This window comes from Tupaia chinensis, unplaced genomic scaffold (assembly GCF_000334495.1).
Source record: "Tupaia chinensis unplaced genomic scaffold, TupChi_1.0 Scaffold000179_1, whole genome shotgun sequence".
NCBI lineage: Eukaryota > Metazoa > Chordata > Mammalia > Scandentia > Tupaiidae > Tupaia > Tupaia belangeri.
In genome coordinates, this window is record NW_006159654.1 from 2,151,883 (window position 1) to 2,173,334 (window position 21,452).

The 21,452-nt window shown below is 39.2% G+C and overlaps 1 protein-coding gene across 1 annotated transcript in view; it reads left to right on the forward strand.

The window, feature by feature from the left end:
- Positions 1–944: 944 nt before the first annotated feature.
- Positions 945–21,452, forward strand: part of LOC102497216 (polypeptide N-acetylgalactosaminyltransferase like 6) — a 214,630-nt gene continuing 194,122 nt past the window's right edge. The window contains exons 1-2 of the mRNA XM_027771040.1: positions 945–1,126; positions 4,880–5,063. Coding sequence (XP_027626841.1) covers positions 970–1,126; positions 4,880–5,063 — 341 coding nt within the window. The 5' untranslated portion in view covers positions 945–969. The remainder of the gene's footprint in view (positions 1,127–4,879; positions 5,064–21,452) is intronic.

Here is a 21,452-nt window from a genome sequence, read left to right on the forward strand (position 1 = left end):
ATACAGAGCACACTGCTTAGTAAGATTCCATCTCAATGAATATTTGACTACACTTGTCAAAATTTCAATAAAGTCCTCATAGGATCTTAGATATTAGAGCATGAAAACCAGGCATATAAAATAGTAACTATCCCACAGAAAGTCACCAAATGCATTTATTTGTCATACAAAGAACTGAGAGATTGATGCAGTTTATCAAAGTCAGAAAGAAATTTTATATTCTGTAATTAAGTGTTCAGATCTGATTTTATTCTCACTGTTTTTAATTAGGGGATGAAACTTCTCTGGATTGAAATAGCTAGGAAATATTTTTAAACCTTAAACAGCAAAGTTCAAAATGACTGCATAGTATTGCATCTTCCTTTCCTTTCCATAAGTATTTTAACACCACATCAGTCACCTTTCCACTTAAAATCAGAAGTCAGATGCTGAACACACTTACCAATTCACTCTCACTTTGTAGAGAGTAAAAAAATCTGTTTGGTTCTAGTTGATTTGACAGATACTTCTCATTCTTGCTGCTTTACATGCATTATTTCCAACACAGAGGATAAAGAACCCTCTTGTTGGTAAGAGCCCATGTGCCAAGATGTTTGCTTGACTTGCACAGCAGAGTGGGGGCGGCTGCCATCTTGGCCAACATGGTGGCTACTGGCCAATAGGAGCTGCGTGGTAGAGCTCTGGTGTGTCAGTGACTCTTACTGTGTTCAAACAAAGGGCAATATTTGCAGTTTATGAAGCACTTTGGAAAGTATAAAATGGCAAAACTACTAGACATCCACTTAACATCTTTCCTCTAAATGAGGAAAGTAGAAATGTGGACCTGAGAAATGCTATGCTGGGATTTATGACTCACATAATCTGTGCATAAGTATCCAAACATAATTCTGCTGCACTAATGGCTTGTGTTCTTTCTGGGCATTCTCTACTTCCTTCCTAGAACACTTAAAGGAGAAGTTAGAAGAATACATGGCCCGATTTTCCAAAGTGAGGATTGTACGCACCAAGAAAAGGGAAGGGCTTATCCGCACCCGACTCCTGGGGGCATCCATGGCGAGAGGAGAAGTCCTGACGTTCCTCGACTCCCACTGTGAGGTCAACGTGAACTGGCTGCCCCCACTCCTAAGTGAGTACAATCATCACAGCACCATCCTGGGAACCAGGGTGGCCGGGCGAGGTGTGGTCCTTCAGGAGGAATGTATAGCTTGCAACTAGTTAGTTTGTGATCAACAAAGGCTAAAGAACCCTTCTACAGTTCTTCCAGCAGGATTCTTGAATTCTATCATAACCACTGCCAAGAACAAATAGGTAACTAGGACTGTATTAAAACTGACATTTTAAGATAATACCAAGTGCAATCTAAATTTAGGTTTGAAAAGGTTCTATTTATCATAGACGTCCTTCCTTATTGCAGTTACAGTCACTGGGCAAACACCAACAGAAAAAAAAGTTTCCTAAAACTTATTTCATAGTCACCCTATAATGAAAGAATAAAATACATGCACACTCACACAAATGTACACACTTTCACAACTACTACAGAACTATTGAACAAGGAAAACAAAAAAGCATTAGTCATTGCCGGAATACAAAGTATGAGCACCTTGGCATTTCCTAGTATTTATGTCATTTCTTTCTTTCTTCCTTTCTTTTAAATTATTTTCACTTCTGGTACTAGCCTGTATCTCTAAATGCATAACTCCCCATATTTTTATTGAAGCCCCTCAAACACTCAGAGCTGCTATCTAGGTCTTATGTGCTCACAATACAGCTAAGTGGAGGGAAAGAAAAAGACCATGTCTCATTACATTTGAACTCTTAGAAACACAAAAGAACTGCAAGAAATTCAAGCTAAAACACAGACATGTGGCACAGTTTCAGCTTCACTACTTTTGGTACTTATTTGACAATGAAGTCAGATCTAAAGTCCAGTGGTGGATAAAAAATAGTCTGAAAAATATATATATTTCTAAAACGTTCCTGATGCACACTATTGTACTCCTTCCTCGTCTTCCAGATTTTGTTAAATCAACTTTTATTGTAAATATATCCCTGGCCTTGGAACTAAAGCCAGTAACAACCGCCTTCACAATAGCTGTCTCAGAAAGAATGATTCACTATTGACTGCTGTGTAGGATTTCAGCTAGAACCAGCAAAGCTCCATTAGTAAAAGATGTGATCCTCCGAGCTTTTAATTAAAAGTACCTTGTCCAAGGACATAGCAATTTGGAGCTTCATCAGCAACAGTGAGATTCCCTCAAACTGAATTTGACCTATATGGTGTTGAATACTCAAGCAAGTCAGCAAAAGGCCTAATTTATTTATAAACCAAAGCAATCCCTAAATGCCAATTATCGAGTTTCTGATTGTTCACTAGGAATCTAAAAAGAAAAGAAAAAGAAGAAGAAGAAAAAAAAAAAGATTAAGAGAAAACCCACAACCCACTTTTTCTCATTAAAGCATTTCATTTCCTGTAGGCCTGATGGATAAGAAATGATTCAAGCTCAGGATCACTATCTTTTTTTATTTCCCTCTATTAGTGTCGTGACACATCATCCAAAATGAAAAAAACAGGCGGAGCCATACAGTTTCTTGGTTCATTTTTCACCTTGGGATTATACCTGAATTTCAATTTCCCATTAAGAGTCTGTTTGTTTGATCCCTGGAAATTGAAATGTAGGCACAAGCCTTGGATGAAAAATTAGTCATGCTGCTCTCACCCTCAGCTAGTAGAGCTGAATGAGAGCTGAAAGGAAATTTGAAGGGAAAGTTGACAGTTAATTTAACAGACTCATTCTCTTTGGGTCACCTTGGGACTCCTTGTTGGTCAAGGAACTTGTAAATCACTGTGATTCTGAATTTGATTGAAGAAAGTCACTGAAATCTTAATAGTAACATACCTGCAGGGTAATAGAAGAAATATTTCAGACACAGCAATGATGTTCTCCATCAAAGACATCTCTGGGAAAACACCATTTAGATAAAGATGAAAATACATTACAGGGCTTGTCGTGGTGAAAATGTATGCTCCTAGAGCCCTTGGTGAAGATTAAGTGGAAATACTGTTGGGGTTTCAGTCTACTAATTAGCTGAAAGAAGATCAACCTCCAGACTCTTTGAGGCTGACTGGGGTCTTGCCATCTAAACTTGCAACCCTTTCCATACCCCAACATTCTGCCTTCCCTTTATCTTGTTTATTTTCTTTCCATCTCATTTATCACCCTCTAAGACACTATATAATTTAGTTAGTTATTATGGTTATCAGTTGTCTTTGCTTCATTCTTGAAGATAGGGATAGTTTGGTTTATTGCTGTATGTCCAGAACCTAGCAAAGTAACTGATACATAGTTTCGACTCTATAAGTTATTGCTAAAATGGAAGGAAGGAAGGAAGGAAGGAAGGAAGGAAGGAAGGAAGGAAGGAAGGAAGGAAGGGAGGGAGGGAGGAAGGAAGGAAAAAAAAGGAAGGAAGAGTATGCAGATCTGAAAGGGAGATCTCTCACAGGATTCTGTGGTTTCCACACCCTGTTTCCACCAATAAAAATTTAACCTTCCTGTCCTATATTTAGGAGAAACTTCTGAAGCAAATGGACAGCTATTTTACTGTAAAAAAAAACTTATCCCTGACACAGATTTACTCCAGGATCTCTGGGAAAAGTATGAGACTGAAAAAAGCCAAATCCCAGAATATTTCAAAATTATATCCATTATTCCTTCATTTAATATCTCATAGCATATCCAAAGGCCTTTCAAATAATAAGAGAGCAGGTGTTTGGACTTAAACATTTTTCCAGTCAGCCAGAATTGATTATTATGAATATTGGGGAAAAGATACTTCACATATAGCTACTGTAGGTAAACCAAAATATGAATATGCTAGTTCCTTATCCTATTACTGTCATCACAACGACAATATTTACATGGAAAAGATAAATGTAAGAACTGAAAGAAGAAAAAGAGAGAAAAGAATCACCTCTCTGCTACTGTGACAAATTAGAAAGGCCAGGTTTTGGAATGAGATTATTACACAAGGGCTACATCCTACTTATTTGCTGTCGGAAGCTGAGTGACACTTGAGAAGTTATTCAACTTCACTGAGCTCAGTTTCTTCATACATAAATTGTAAGAACAGGAAGAGCCACCTTACACCTTACACCTCAGAGTATTAGAAAGAGCATGAGTTTAGATCACTTAGTAGTAGCTCAAGAATTTAATACTAGCTGGAGTAGTAGCCGTAGTATCACACCACCTAATACCTTTTGGATATGATGAGAGAAGGGAAAAGGAATAGTTTTGATAAACAGAGTTGTCTTAAAGCACAGAGGTGAACCAGGTCTTGAAAAATTCCCTGGCAAACCTGAGAGCGGAGAATTCTATGTTCGATCTTCTATATTTCGGGGAGAACTGCCATCATGACTGATAGAAGATTAGATGCTACGAAAACCATGAAGTTAAATATTTACATTTTGGAGCCTCCGGAAAGCAGGCCAATATTTTCTCAGCAGGCTCTAACTGTATGCTTGAAGGAACACAAGTACTGTTTATACTCTGCACATGTAGGATGCACGATAAGATGACAGATTGGGGACAGGTCAGAGCAAAAATGTGACAGAGGTAAAGCTAAATGGACTTCTGCAAGTCTCTCTGGGACGGAACTTTCTTAAAGGAAAATACAACAACTATAATTGTACGTAATCACTGTCCCATCATGTTAAGTCCAGCACTCAGACCGAGATTTCTGCAAAGTGCTCTACCAACGACCGGGAGCCAGTGCTGCGAGCGTTATGCATTAGCGGGGATCTGCAGGCTTCTCTTTGCTGAGAAATGATAGATGACCTAGGCAGGCATGTCATTTCCTATTTTGTGCTTTCATTTTTCAGACCAAATTGCACTAAACCACAAAACCATCGTGTGTCCCATGATCGATGTCATTGACCACAATCACTTTGGGTATGAGGCACAAGCTGGGGATGCCATGCGAGGAGCCTTCGACTGGGAAATGTACTACAAAAGAATCCCCATCCCTCCAGAGCTCCAGAGGGCAGATCCCAGCGACCCTTTTGAGTGAGTAGCAGCTGAGGGAGGGGCCAAGGGAGAGAGGACAAGTAACTCCTTCCAGGCGTGGCACACCTGCCACCTGTAAGGACAATAATCTCTAATAAAATGGAATTAAAAAAGAGGTGGAAAAGATATGCTAAACATCAGGGGGAGGCCAGATCTACAAGTTGTAGAAAATTACTGCACCGAGTACATGGGTCCCATTTCTTCAGCTTTGCTAAGCCTGGGAGAAAGTGTGCTGATGAAAGAATCAGGAAAATGCATAGTTAAGAGGAAATACATGCTCCTCTTTTCAGTGTTCTCTATTTTTAGTTCTGTCTGTTCTTTATAATTTTCCCTGAAGGATTATTGCAATTAACTATTTTGTTTTTCATTTATTGGGAATTGATATAAAATAAGAGCCAGTATTTAAGCCTAAATTTTGTATCCTGTTGGGATCTGTCTGTTTATGATGGAAGCAGTGCTTCTGAGTAATATCTTCAACTACAGGGATTCCATCACAGTGATACATCCAGAATAAAGCATCTCTGATAACCCTGCACCTAACTTGAGTACTGTATAGAGAATTTACAATAATGATCTATTGGGACCAGCAGTTAGCGTAATAGCCATGTCGCTGGACTTCCACATAGTCGACCATGGTTCGCGTCCTGAACCCGGTGGCTCAAAACTCATGCCGGGCACACGTGCGTGCGTGCCCAAGATCCCAAGAGGAGAATGGAGGAGAAGGGATTGCAGGGTGGCCATCCCCCCTAGAGGGTGATTTCTCACTTTCTGTCTCTCTGTCTGGCGAGTGCATGCACCCTATAGCAAAAAAAAAAAAAAAAAAAAAAAACCTCTCCCAAAAAAATGACCTATTGACTAATCTCTACAAAACTAAATCCATTTTTTTCATTGTGAACTTGAGAATGGTGCAGCTCAAGGAAAAAAGAAAGAGAGAGAGAAAGAAACAAAGAAATATAGCTTCATTTACCCAACTATCAGGACCATTAATGGTAGACAGTGAACTTCTTCCAACAGTTAGCCCAAGATTGCCCAAGGCATACTTCATGTATTCCTCATATTGTACCCTTTGATCTCATTGAAACCTTCATAATTTTAAAGCTATTATATAGTTTTTTCTTAGTACAAGCAGAATGTCTGTGATCCAGGACATCGGCACTCTGTAAAAGTCTATTTAAAATGTATTAGAGTCAATATTGTCATTTCGTCAATAATATGGGCCATAAAATTTTGCCATACAGGAGCTCCTGAGTCCAAAACCCACTTCTGGGGCACTAACACTTTAAATCACAATACATGTTTAATAATTATCGTGAAAACCTTTCTGCCCCAATCTAGTCTCTAGAAAGATGAACTCTAAGGGAAGCAAAGAGGTTTTCAGAAGGCATTAGCCTGATAAAATGAGAGTAGCCTTTTTTTTTGTAAAATGAAGTACCATCTTTAAATATCCAGAGCTGCTGGAGGTAAGCCTCCTTAGACTCTCAAAGAGCTGGAAAGTTTTTGAAAAGAAAAATGAAGAATCTTTGTTATTCCCCAAATACATTGGCCAGAATTTTATGGATATTCTAAACTACCAGGGAAGTTTTTTGGTAAGCTAAGTAAAGGAGTTTGTAATACGCGTGTGAAGTGGGTCCAGCTAAGAGATGCTCTCCAGATTTCTGCGAGGGCAGCCATCTGAAAAGCTTGGCAAGGGACTTACAGTGGGCTAAATAATATACGTGTGAGGTACGCCGGGCGCGTGTGCGTGCGTGCCCAAGATCCCGAGAGGAGAACGGAGGAGAAGGGATTGCGGTGTAGCCATCTCCCCTGGGGGGTGATTTCTTGCTTTCTGTCTCTCTGTCTCTCTCTGTCTTTCTGGCAAGCGCACGTGCCCTATAGCAAAAACCTCTCCAAAAAAAATAATAATAATAATGCATGTGTGAGGTAATATTAATTTTTATATTATTTTAAATATATTTAATATATTTAATATATAATTTTTAATATTATTAAAAGCATTAATTCATTTGATTTAGCCATTCCACAAGGTATATGGTATTTCAAAACATCATATTATACACCATAAGCATATATAAATTTTTGTCAATTAAAAAATAAGGTAAAATAAGATAAACAAAAAATTGTTTTTAATATTAAAACAAAGTAAAAATAGATGAGAAGAATACAAAAACAGCCCTAAACATAGTAAAATGAATAGCCACAGTTCAGGTGTTACTATTTGAGTTTACCATGTATTTTGTTTTGTTTGTTGTTTTGTTTCTTTGTTTTGCTATAGGGCCATGTACTGCCGAGAGAGAGAGAGACAGAGAGAGACAGAGAGAGAGAAAGTGAGAAATCATCCCCCACAGGCAGAGGTTGGCCATGCTACAGTCAGTCCTTTCTCCTCTCAACTCTCAGTATTTTGGATCCACACACATGCCCAGAATGTTTCTCAAGATGCCAGGTCCAGGACACAAATCACAGCATCAGCCATGTGGGATCCAGCCTTCTTAACCTCCAAACCATCTGCTAGCCCAATATTTCCATGTTTTAAGGGTTAGGATTCACTCAGAATAGCTTTTTAGTATGAAAAAAACCCTACAATTTAGTTTAAAAATATTAATTGGCTTTGTTTGAGGTTCTGGTATCGGACAACACTTCATTCCATGAAAGAGAATAAATGTTCCAAGGGGTTGGAGAGAAGAGGATGGTTTTGTAGATAGAGAAGGGATGAAAAAAGTAGAAACAAGATACAAAAAGAAGATTGGCCATTTAAAATTCCTTCTCTTGTGTGGTAGGGGTCAGGAGACAGAACAATCTGAAAATAACTAAATAGTTAACATTGGGTTCCTTCAGGTTACTTCTTTTAAGAATTAAAACAGAGGGAACGTCAATTAACATGCAGATTAAAACTAGCTCGTTTGGGAGACTAAACTGTTGCATTTCTATTTCTCCTGATTTTTCTGAAAGGTCAGATACTAATTTGTTTTTGGCTTGATTACATAGAGATATGAGTGACTCCATTTTGATTTTTAGCCTGGTCTGCTGGGCAGGAGCTTAATCCAAAACTATGGCCACCAATTATTTTTAACTCTAAATAATATACTAGTTACTGGTGAGGTTGAACTTTTACTTCCCGGAGATAATGTAGTGGGGCTCCCACTTTCTGAAGCAGTGGGATCCAAAGGCTACCAAAGGAAACTCCAGTGATGAAAATATTAATATATTCTCAGTGGTTGTACTAACAGTCAGCATTTTGTCAAATAGACCCTGGCCGTGGGGCTCACACTATCAAGCACCTTGCCTAACCCTAGAGTTGGCAGAATGAGTAACTTTCAAAATTAGATTACCTCTTGTTCCTATCATCTACTTAGGTGGTTGCTGTCCTGTCAAAAATTGCATTTGCCTACTGAATATTGCTGCCTTAATGCTTTAAGTTCCTTTGATTTCCGGGAATGTGGACACTTTAGCCTTTTATAATAAATGTAACTTCCAGGAGCTGTCCACTTTGATCTTAAAAACCACATTTACCTTCCTGATAATAAAAGAATGGTTACCCAAGCAGCTCCAAGCAGTGTATCAACAATTCTATTATCACAGCAGTCACCTGGATGTGCCCATAAACAAGCTAAAACTTGCTTTTCTAGATGTAAAGCTTTAAGCTACACAGAAGGAATGCAGTCTATCTGTATATCTCTCTTAGCCTTTCATGTTTCAAGAGGCTGCTGCTGGGGTATGTGGTTTTCTGCAGGAAGAAGAGGCTGAAAAGATAGGAAGAAAGACTAAAGAATATGCAAATTCACTACAAACCCCAGGACTTTTCACACAGCATAAATGCAAAAAGATATTTTTCTGCAACAAGTTTATCAAATGTCCTTACTGACAAGATCTAAGTTCTCTCATTTTATTCTGTCCTTATTGGAGTTTTCATTGACTATTCGATCAGTGGTGTTCAACCTGAAAATCCTGTGAAATTAGTGGAAGATGAACAGTATTTAATCATTAATGAAAAGATTGAATAGAACGTTTCAGAGTATTATACTAGTGCATAAGTTTGTTATTTCTCAAATATTCAAATTCAATTATAATGCATATAGACAATCCTAGAAGATGATATAAATATATTTCTTAATTTAGGTTGCACAGTCAAAATTCGCCAACCTCTCAAACTGAAAATAAAGACCCTCAACAATCTCCCTAATAAAGAAAAGGAGGGACCAGCAGATAGAGTTATGGTTACAACTCTGGACTCCCATATAGTTGACCATGGTTCAAGTCCCAGAGCCAGCAGCTTAAAACTCATGCTGGACACACGTGCATGCATGCCCAAAGTCCCAAGAAAAAAATGGAGAAGTGATTGCAGTATGGCTGCCCCCCTCCCCTGAGGGTGATTTCTCACTTTCTGTCCCCCTTCTCTGCCTCTCCAACAAGCACACGCACCCTATAACAAAAATCTCAAAAAAATAAGAAGAAAGAAAAGTAAAATTCACAGATAACTTTGTACACTAAGGAAATATTTACTTATATTTGCAAAAGGATATGATTTTTTGACAAACTGCTACTAGCATGTAGGAGAAAATTCAATGTTGGTTGTTCAAAATATTACACAACAACCATAATTTTGATTGGATAGAATTAGATAAATTAGAGAAAGATTTTTGTCTTTTGCTTTAAGAAAAACAAAATATTCCCCTTTTCTGGTAGCTCATCTCACGATGCAATGCTTCTAAGAAACTTTGTTATTTCATTTTTAGAAGGTTCTATTATTCTTGGTTCATTTCAAATGCAGGACACTTACGAATATATGCCCTTTCTGTGTGGCAATACATAATATGCTCCTTTAGCCATGGTGACCATGGTGAAAACACCTGTTTAGTGACCACTAATGTCTTCAATGTCATCTTAGCACCTACAAGTTTAGAAAGGGTCAGGAAAAATTGTCTTTCCTAATTTCCCTGTAATACAATAACCACTAGACAATGTCCAAGACAGGTGACCAATCTCTGCTTGAATATGTCAGAAAAATAAATTTTCTACCTCAAAAGACAGTCCATTCCAATAGACTTATTGACAGAAACGCCTGCCCTTATATTGAGAAAATCCTTCCTCCCTGGCCTCTAAGTTCTTTGCTTGAGATACAGGGAATGGCTAATTCTTCTTCAGTGATAGAGACAAGTATTTGAAAAGAGGAACCAGTAGGTGGCAAGACGATTAAAGTGGTAGACTCCCACATGGCTGACCGTGGTTCGAGTTCTAGACCTGGTGGCTTAAATATCAAACCAGCATGTGTGCGTACATGCCCAACATCCCAGGAGGAGAATGGAGAAGGGAATGCATAGTGGCTATCCTTCCTAGGGAGTGAGTTCTCACTTTCCCTCTTACTTTCCCTCTCCCTGTATCTGTCTTTTTCTGATGAACACATGTACCCTATGGCAAAAATTTTTTTTAAAAAAGTTGAAAAGTGCCAGCCAGTGGCATGGTGGTTAAGGCAGCTGGACCCTACATGGCCAATTGCATAGTTCAAAGCTCAGACTAGGCAGCTTGAAAAACACACTGGGCACCTGTGCATGTGTGCCCAGGATCTCAAGAGGAGAGTAAAAGAGAAGTATTATGGTGTGACCATACCCCCGGAAGGTGCTTTCTCATTTTCCCTCTCTCCCTCTCTGTCTCTCTCTGACAAACACACAAGCCCTGTAACAAATTTTAAAGTATTTTTTTCATAAATATACACACACACACACTCACATGCACACACTCACATGCACACACATAAATTCACGGCTTCACTTATATGCAGATTCCTTCCTTCCTAACACTCAATTTAGATATATCTATATATCTACATATAGATATATAGATATACATATACATATATATGTATATCTACACACACACACACACACACACATATATATATATATATATTTGAACATATCTGCCATGCCTATCCCTCCCAAGGAGGAAAAGAAGAAATGATTTTCTATTCCATGCTAAATATTTTCAATTCTGTCACCATGTTTTCCAGATACTCCTTTAAAAGTTTGTTCTCATAGACGTAATTGCCCAATATAAGTTAATGCACTTGACTACTGCAATCTCACCTACATTTTTCAAAACCTCAAGTATTTCATCCAATATATCATGTACTCAGACCCAAATATAAAATTCTGTGTACTGTAAAAACAAAGCTAATTTGCACTGGTTCCTAGAAATCCTGCTTCTTTTTCCTAAGTACTCACAATTTAGCAGTCCACTCAATTTTTATAAGTTCACTGTATCTTTCAGCATCCACCTCTATCTTGTCTTTGAATTGTGGAGAAATTATTCTTACACTGCCAATCTTCCTAAGATAGACCCCACAGCTCCCAAAGACTTCAAAACAGAATATAATCCTCATGGGTTGCATTCTTGTGCACAACCATTAGTGAGAACCAATGTTCTCTGTTTTCTACCTGCATGTACCATCAATTTGTAAAATTTTAAAAAAATAAGGATATCTATGGTGGAGGGAAAAAAATCGCAGGCTACAAACATCTACGTATTTGCTCATAATCCCCTCTGTCCAGACTTCAGTTTGAATTCAGTGACTCCCCATCTTTAGCTATTATCTAGCCTAGAAATGTCCCAACAAAGGATAGCACCTCAAAGAAAACATGATGAATATAGAAAATCCCCTAAGGGCCAAAGTTGGGATCCTTGTGAGCTGATTCTGCAGTGCACAGTGAGAATCGCCCTGCTGAAATGGATAAAATTATACCTTTCTGTTACAGAGAGTTATAGCACTGTATCACTGTTGAGCAGAAGTGGAATGCCTCCTATAGATATATTTCCAGTGTCTTCCTCTGTTCTTCCAAAGAACAGAATGCAAAACTTGCTGCCTGTTTTCTATACGAGTGTGAAAGGTACTAAGGTGAAAGGTACACTATATGAGTCAGTGCTGCTTGGGAAACAAATACACTCCAGGCTTGAACAACAATGGGTTAGAACAGCATGGCTCCACTTATATGCCTATTCTTTCCTTCCTTCCTAACACCAAATTGATTGATTTTTAAAAACCAAGTTTTCCCCAAAAGTCAAGAAATAAGAAATAAATCCAGTGTCCATGCATTCTCAAACTGTAGTTTTGATTCCAGGATGCTTCTTTCTCTCAGACTATTGACCCCTTAGGAATTCAATGGCACTAGATGGGTTTGAGGGTTCTACTGGGTTTCCCACTGTCCCTCTCCTGAGTATTATTTTATTATTGTTTTATTATTCATGATAGAAAGTGTGCATAATAAAAGAGAGAGAGAGATGAGCACTCTCCATAGAGTCTGGTCAGGAGGTAATCAATCCCCTTCTTCCAGTCCTCCGGTGGGTGAGATCTTGGTCAATTGAGCGCATGTGCCCAGTTTGTTTAAGGCTAACTGGCCAGGAATTCGAACTGCAGTTGCCATCTGGTATCCAACATCTTTTGAACAGCATGTTATCACTGTGCTGGCCCCCATCTCCTGAGCTTTAGGGATGGATTCTGTAGGCTTTAGTGCTGTCCCAAAGGTACCCAACCTTGACTCTACTTCTGTGTCTGTGGTCAAATTGATACATACAAGCTACGATAGTACTTTCTTTCTCAGCCTCAGCCTCCGAGCATATAATTTTCTGTAACTGAGGTGTTGAAATTGTGTTCTCAAACGTTGGAGGGAATTAAGTTAGAACATACATAGAACAATTTAGTCTAGATATTCATTCTGTGGAAGTGAAAAAGGATGTTAGCTCTCCACAACCTCAATCACAGATCTTACCGAACTTTACATTATTCCAGAACTCCTCTATTGATCTAGCCAACTGACCTATTTCATTAACACTATGTAGTATGTAATGTAAACACTAACATTTGTCTAGCATTTCATGGTATGTAACTGACCCCTTGAAATATCCTTTGAGATAGATAAGGTAACTATTGTTATTTTTCCCAATTTTGCAAATGGAAAGGATAAGAGCTAAAGAATAAAATGACTGCAAACATAAATAAGAGGTAAAATCAGGACTTAAACCAACATTTTCATTCATTCATTTGGATTTCAAATCCCAAAGTGAATCAATAAATTTCTCTTCCCTCTCTTTGAAGAGAAACCTTGGCACCCATTAAGCAAAGTGGGTTTTGTCAATTGATGTTTCATAGTGAGTCTGTGATAAGAGCAGGAAAGGAAACAGCTTGCCTCATTCCCTACCCAGCATTCTTATCGTGAGATCCTACTGTCGCTGATAGGTTGAAAATGTCAGCTTTCAGTTACTCACTAATGAAGAGAAATGTCAACAATGCCAGCTCCTGGTCTGTTTATAACAAGATCTAATTCAATATTTGACAACCGCAGAAAGCATAAAATGTTTAGGGAAAAACACTGTCAAACTTCCAAATGGTGTCCAGACCTATAGAGGATGAGAATGAAGGAGCAGAAGTGCCTCCTCACGTGGTTAAAAATCTAATCAAAATATTGAATAAAATCAGTCTCCTTCAATGCCTACAATGAGACCTCACTAGGGATTTTTTTTAAACGTAAGGTAAAACACTATAACATGGGCAGAGATATTTTAAAGCAAAATCCCTATATGTCCCTCTCTCCTTTCGAAGACCCCTCCCTGGTGGTTAAGTTCTGGGGACCCTGGGGCTGCCCTAGGCCACCTGTCTCTAGAGAATCACATTTGATAAACAAATTCTCACCAAGGCATTACAATAGTCTGTTTTTCCTGTCAGGATCTACTCACCAGAAAAATACTATTTCTTTCCTTTTTCTTCCAATGGTTATGATCTTTTTTAAAAAAAAAAAAAAAAGAATCTTTATTTAAATTTTATTATCATTATTATTTCATTTTCTCTAGAGCATGTGTGCTCACCATAGAAAGACAGAGAATGAAAGAGAGAGAGAGGGAGACAGAAAAGTAAGAAAGCAAGCCTCTGCCTCCAGGTTCAGGATTTGAACCATAGCAGGCCATGTGGAAGTCCAGCACCTTAACCACCATGCCACCTGCTGGTCCCAAGTTATGCTCTTTTAACAGGATGCCTCCTATTACTTTCTCTGTCCTTTAGCACACAAACTAACATTAACAAAATTAATTTCTAAATTAGCAACTGCTGCAGTTATTCTACTAGTGTCTCTCTGTTCTTCTTCAGTTTGTCCTGGTCTCCTGAGATGTCTGAATTCCTGGAACTTCTTCTTTTTCATTTCTGATGAAGTGTTTGATCTTTAGATCATTTTTTTCTACCACTATTCCCTTTAACGTTCATTCAGTCATAGGACTCCTGATATGTTATTTTATTTTGAAAGAAGGTGAGATCTGCTCCTCCATCCTGAGAGAGAGAGTTTAACCTCTATATACAGTCACTCAGGACCATGATCTAAGTGGAACTCTAGAACACCCTGCTCCTTTCTATCCAAGCCTTACTATGGGTTCCTACTGTCCTCCCTGGTTTTGCTTTATCACTGCCAGCTTAATTTGCTCCTCTAAGGATAGAGCCTCAAACCTTCCCACACTTCAAGTCCTAGATCTAGCAACTTAAAACATACTGGGTGTGTATGCGTGCATGCTCAAGATCCCAAGAGGAGAACAGTGGAAAAGAGACTGCAGTGTGGCCATCCCTCTGGGGGGGATGATTTCTTGCTTTCTCTCTTTCTGATTCTCTCTGTTTCTCTGGCAAGCACACATGCCTTATAGCAAAAATATCTTTTATAAAAGAAAAAACTTGGGACCAGCAGATGGGATAATAGTTATGGCACTGGACTCCTATGTAGTTAACTGCAGTTCGAGCATCAAACCTTCATCTCAGGCACACCTGGGCAGAATCAGACAATCACCTCTAGACCTCCAATATTACCCAAGAGTTACTGATAACTGATTAAAACTACTACTTGAGATTTAGCAATGGCTTCCTATGTACTGTGCTCACAGATTGGATCATGAATATAAATAGAAAGACACCAGAAATGAAGTAATTCTCTATCTCAACTCTCTAACAAAGTTAGAACGAGAATAAAATAAAACGTATAATGTAAAGTAACAATGTACATAGTCCCCTTGATGTAAATAGAGATGAGTGATATTAGAAAAATAATATACTTTGATTACTTTATGTGTGACTGAAGTAATCAGTCTTTATTTTCACTGTTGCCTGGATGCAGGAGCAGTATCTCGAGTGAGGCTACATCCACAGAGTACTGGTTTTGCCAAGGGGATTATTCCCTTCTTCAAGGAAATAATAAAGCAATGGCCATAATGCCAAAAAGCACAAACAAGATTTTCTTTTTTCCTTTTCCTTTTTTTTTTTTCCTTTTCCTTTTTTTTTTTTTTTTTTTTGAGAGGTTTTTGCTATAGGGCACATATGCTCACCAGAAAGACAGAGAGAGACAGAGAGACAGAAAGCAAGAAATCACCCACCAGGGGGGATGGCCACGCCACAATCCCTACTCCTCCATTTTCCTCTCGGGATCTCAGGCACGCACACACATGTGCCTGGCATGAGTTTAAGCCGCCAAGTCCGGGACTCAAACCACAGTCGACTACATGGGAGTCCAGCGACATAGCCATTGCTCTAATTGCTGGTCCTGACAAGATTTTCTTTCTCTTTTCTTTGGTCTAATATTTGTTAAGGTAGACCCATCTGGAAGTATATTTGGGAGAAAGAAATGCCTGATTTCGTTTCTTGGAATGCCAGTGAAAATTGAATAAAATGAACTCCAGCAAGTAAAGATTATCCAGCATATTTCTATTGAAAGGCAAAGGTCCAGGCCTGCTGTGGGGAAGGGAGGCCTTGAGTTCTCTTTGAGTAGAGCTGTGGATTTTCAGAAGGTAGTTTCAATGGTGACATCACCATTCCTTCATCTGCCAGTCTTCCAACTCTATATAAAAATAATCACAATTTGGCCAACCCAGAGGCCTAGGGATAGAAATTCCAAGCCACAGAAGGATAGCCCCAGCAAAAAGAAGGCAGTGCCTGCTACAGGCCTTGGAAGTAAGTGCAGAAGCATTGTGCAGGAAAGGATGAAGTCTTGAGATTCCCATCCACAAGGTGCACACAGCCTCCAGTGGTTGCATCCCTTTAGCTCCTGTGTTTGTTTTGGGGGACCACATCTAAAGGCGATCAGATCATAGACCCTCTTTCTTGATGCTGAGATCTTGACAGCTGTGAGTTCTTGATCTTGCCCACTGGAAATATATTTCTTCTGATCCGGTACTTGGTCTCTTAGAGGCAATTTCTGAGTCAATTCACAACTGAAACCCAGTCAAGACAAGAATCAAATTCCATGTTAGGATTGTTTTCTTCTCCAAATTAATCTGCTCCAATTTCTCCCACTCCTCCCTCCCAGGAAGGCATCTTGATACTGGAGAATGTCATGATATGAGGGAAAGTTCAGATGAAGCTTTATCACCCCCCAGGGGGGATGGTCACGCCGCAATCCCTTCTCCTCCATTCTCCTCCCGGGATCTTGGGCACGCACGCACACGCGCCCGGCGTGAGTTTTAAGCCACCGGGTCCGGGACGCGAACCGCGGTCGACTACGTGGGAGTCCAGCGACATAGCCATTACGCTAACTGCTGGTTCCCAAGCTTTATCTTTCTTAGGTAGCTCCAGTTGGGTTAAGATGGAATGTAGCAGATCTTTAAAAAGAGACTTTTGTATTCACCAGAGTCCTTGATACAGTGTCCACAGTTGTCACATTTCTGTCTGACCTCTTGGCATGGTATAGCTACCCTCCCTCTGATCCAAACCTACCTAAGTTCTAAATTCTTATTAAGTGTTTGGTCAGGAGACTCAGTTATATGCTCTCTCTGAACTCTAGCTTTGGTTTATTCTGTCCAAAATCTCAGGAATAGAAGCCACCTAGACAGCTACCACAAAGCTACCCAGACACTAGATCTTATAAACCTTCCAATGTCTTTTTTTCCCCAAAAGTATGACACAAGGGACTAGACAATGATAAAACATGATGTTCTGCAAGGTGACTCACATGGAGAGGTTCCAAGTTCAAGTCCACACACCATGCCGAGTAAGCCAAGCACACTTGCCCATGGATCTAGGGCTGGCAAAAGGACAGGAATGAATCATGGTGTTAGGACCCTCTTGAGGGTGTTGCTGCTTGGTCTCTCTAGAAAATATAAATATGTAAACTTTATATATGGAAAATATAAATATGTAAACTTTAAGAAGTAGGATCTGATCACCACAACTTACTAAATCAGTATTAAAAAAAAGAAAGAAACAGAATAAAACAGAATAACGGAACCCCCCCCCAAAAAAATTCATATTTTAAAAATCTAATTATCCTCATTTGAAATCTAAAAGAGCTTCTGTATAAAGTTAACAAAATCCTCATGGACATTTAAAATATGAATATAAAGAGAAAAAAGTCAATGGATGGGCTGAATACTAGAACAGAGATAAAGCCCAAGCTGGATGAGAAACGTCTCATACTTTAAAGCAAAAAGATGGAACTACGCTCTGTGTTAGTTTCCTAGGGCTGATGCAGTGAAGTGCTACAAACTGGGTGGTTTCAGGCAAGAGAAATGTGTTGCCTCATATATTTCTCTTCTGGAGTCCAAGAAGTCCAAAACCAAGTTGCCCACAGGGTCATGCTCCCTCTGAAGAAGCAGGCAAAGATCTGTTCCAAGCCCTCTCTCTTAGCCTCAGGCATTCCTTGGCTTGTAAATGTAACATTCTGGCACTCCACATGGTATATTGTCTTGTGCGTCTCCACATGGTCTTCCTTCTGTATAGGAGATGGAACCTAAAAGAAAAAAGTGACAAGACATGAAAAATGAATGCAAGATATTCACAGTCCGTTAAAGTACAGTCTCACAGAGCCAACAGGTGGTGTAGTGGTTAAGGTGCTGGAATCCCACATGGCTGACCACAGTTTAAGTCCCGGACCCTAAGACTCAAAACTCGTGAGGAAACACATGTGCATACTTGCCTAAAGTCCCAAAAGGAGAATGGAGTAGAAGAGATTGCAGCATGGCCGTCCTCCCTTGGGGGTGATTTCTCGCTTTCTGACTCTCTCTAGTGAACACATATGCCCTATAGCAAAAATCTCTTTCAAAGATAAATAAATAAAAATTTTAAAATAAATGCAATTTTACAAGCAGAAAATAGAATATGATAAAGAAAGGAAATCAGAGCTCAAATTCACAAGAATGTCAATAGAGACTGAGTCTGCTAGTCCCTGGCTGTGTCTACCACTTCACACAGTGACTACAATAGTAGATAATATTTACAGATGAAAAAATAGGTTTCAAGTCAGTATTTTCAGGGAGATCTATGCTGGATCATTCATTCTACCCATTTTGGGGGACTTCATTTCTTGTCAGTCCCAGTATCAATTGTTCATTTTTAACAGCACTATGGAAAAAGAAGCTGAAGTATTTACCAGAAGGCAAATGGGTATGAAGGGACTGGGATCCACAGTAGGAAGATTCTTCTTGTCTCTAGAATGAGAAAACACACCAAAGAAGTTCAAAAGTACAATAATACCCAAGTGAATTAGAATAACATAAATGGCAACTATTCATGAATCACAATGAAACATTTTTACTACTTATTTTTTTCAGGGATTAAAACCTATTTAAATAATAGGTTTCCAACTTACAAATGTGCTTCTAATCTTTGCTTCTTGGTATTTAAAATTTTAAGGAGGCACAATCTAGAAACTATTTCCTGGCTCTGCAGACATATAGTTCATCTTGGTTTGATGAATATTTTCAAATAGTTTTACTTGAGACATTTTTCTAGAAGTTATGTATAATTAAACAAAATCTGAGAAACTAAAGAAATCTAATTCTGGGGACCAGCAGATGGTGTCGTCGTTATGTCACTGGACTCCCACATGATGACTGTGGTTCAAGTCCCAGACCCAGTAGCTTGAAACTCACACTGCATGCATGTGCATGTGTGTCCAAGGTCCCAGGAGGACAATAGAGGAGAAAGGATTGTGGTATGGCCATGCCCCCTAGGGGGACGATTTCTCACTTTCTGGTGAGCTTACACACCCTGAGGCAAAAATCTCTACCAAAAAAAAAAAAAAAAAAAGCAAGAAATCTAATTCTGCAGACAATGAGACAATGCTGAATCTAAAAAATAAACCATAATTCTGGAGTAACAAGGCTAGAATAACTCTTCGAAAGACAATGCTCCCATAAATAGACATATGTCTAGAACATACGCACACACAAATAAATACACAGAAAAACTATTTTCCCAACTGAGATCACATCATAGCACAAATAATTTTATCTCAACTCACATATTAAAAGAAATTAACTGTAGCAACTAAACATTTATTATAGCTAATGCATGCAATAAACCAGCTAAAGGAAATTTTTCGTAGAGACTTTTTTTGTTTTATACTGTTGATGAGCCATTGATAAAAGAATTTTTAACTATTATCAGGCTAACATTTCCCACTTGAGAAAATGTATAAGAATGACTGGCAATGAAAAGACCGATGGATGAAGTCTTTAGAAAACCCCTCATTTTTAATTTGGAATTACTAGAGAAATCTAACTCGCAATGAGAGTTTTATGTCTTATAATGCCTGAAGAAAACCTGAAATATTCCAAACTGTGGTTTGCTCAAATTTTTGTTTGTGTTATACTGCCACCTGCTGGAATAAAGATCAATCTTTTTTTTAAAAAAAAAAAAAAAAGCATTGATAAAAAGCCCAAATTTTCTGTTTATGCAAATAAGGTTTTGACTCTCAAATTACAGACAGTGAGCACTGCAAATCAAGATGAATAGCGTCTAGGTCAAATGAGCAAGGGTCCCAGTCAAAAGAGGTTGAAATGAACCCTGATCATAAAACCATCAAGTACACTCATCTGAGGCAGTACTTATAGATGAGTGTATTTTTTTTTTTTTGGAGAGGTTTTTCCTATAGGGCACGTGTGTTCACCAGTCAGACAGAAAGAGACAGAGAGACAGAAAGCGAGAAATCACCCCCCAGGGGGTATGGCCACGCCGCAATCCCTTCTCCTCTATTCTCCTCTGGGGATCTTGGGCTCGCACATACATGCGCCTGGCATGAGTTTAAGCCACTGGGTCCGGGACTTGAACCGCAGTTGACTACGTGGGAGTCCAGCAACATAGCCATTACGCTAACTGCTGGTCCCAGATGAGTGTACATTTTGACCACACCTTTCTGATATCTTTTCCAAAAGAGCTCTCTTAAAATCTCCCATATGTGGAATGTGAGGATAAAAAAAAGATAGAATATGGAGACTTTCAGGGACAGTTTAGGAAGGTAGGTGAAGATAAACAGCCAGTGCATGAAGTAGATAAGAACAGTAAACAATATTCAGAAACGAAAGACCAGAATTCATTCATCTACTGTGAAAATAATGGGCACCTGCTGTGCAGTTTTGGAGGCATATCGTCTGGAACCAAAGCACATAAGAGATAAGTGAAGCCTTGTCTGCTTTCTCGGTCCAGTGACACAGACAGACACAAAAAGAAACACCCATGACATGCTGTGATTCATCCACATGTAAAGTGGATGCCTGTCCAAACTGATCTGCCAAAATGATCAGAAAGTTGGAGGGGTGGGTCAGAACAAGCCTGAGAGGGTTGAAATTTGTTTTATACTTTGAAAGATCAGCACACAGAAAAGAAAGGTAATGGGCTGACCCCATGGTCTAGTGGTTAGGGGAGCCAGGTCCTACATGGTCAATTAAGAGGTTTGGGTCCTAGCCCTAGATTTGGCAGCTTGAAAACCACACTGGGAGCATATGTGTTCATGTACAAAACCCTAACAGGATATAGAAATGAAGGAGAAGTGATGTCAGTGTGACTATGCTGTATAAGGAGATGCTTTCTCCCTCTCTCCTCTTTGTCTCTCTTTTGAGAGCACACATACAGAAGAAAGGTGGCAGGAGACAGGGAAAGAAAGGAGAGCAGATGGCTTTCAGGGAAAGGAAACTCAAAAAAAAAAAAACAGGTCAGAGACACAGTGCGGGCTGGCCACTGACAGAGAACAGGCCCAGACGCTGGCTCTGGCTGAGTCTGAAGGACCTTGGTATGGACTAAGCATTTCTGTCCCCCAAACTCATATATTGAAGCCTAAATCCCCAATGTGATCGTGATGGAATGTAGGAACTTTAGGAGGTAATTAAGTCCTGAGGTGGTGCTCTCATGAATCAGATTCATGTTCTTATTGAGGAGATGAGGAGACCAGAACTTCCTCTCCCCACCATGTAGAGTACAATGAGAAGTCAGCAGTCTGCAACCAGAAGATGACCTCACCAGTACCCAAGAACCGGGGCTTGCACCCTGATCTTGAACCCTGCCTCCAAATATATGGGAAATAAATTCCTGTTGTTTCTTTCTCTTTTTTTTTTTTTTTTTTTTTTTTTTTTTGGGGGTTTTTTCACTTTAAGTCATGTGACCTC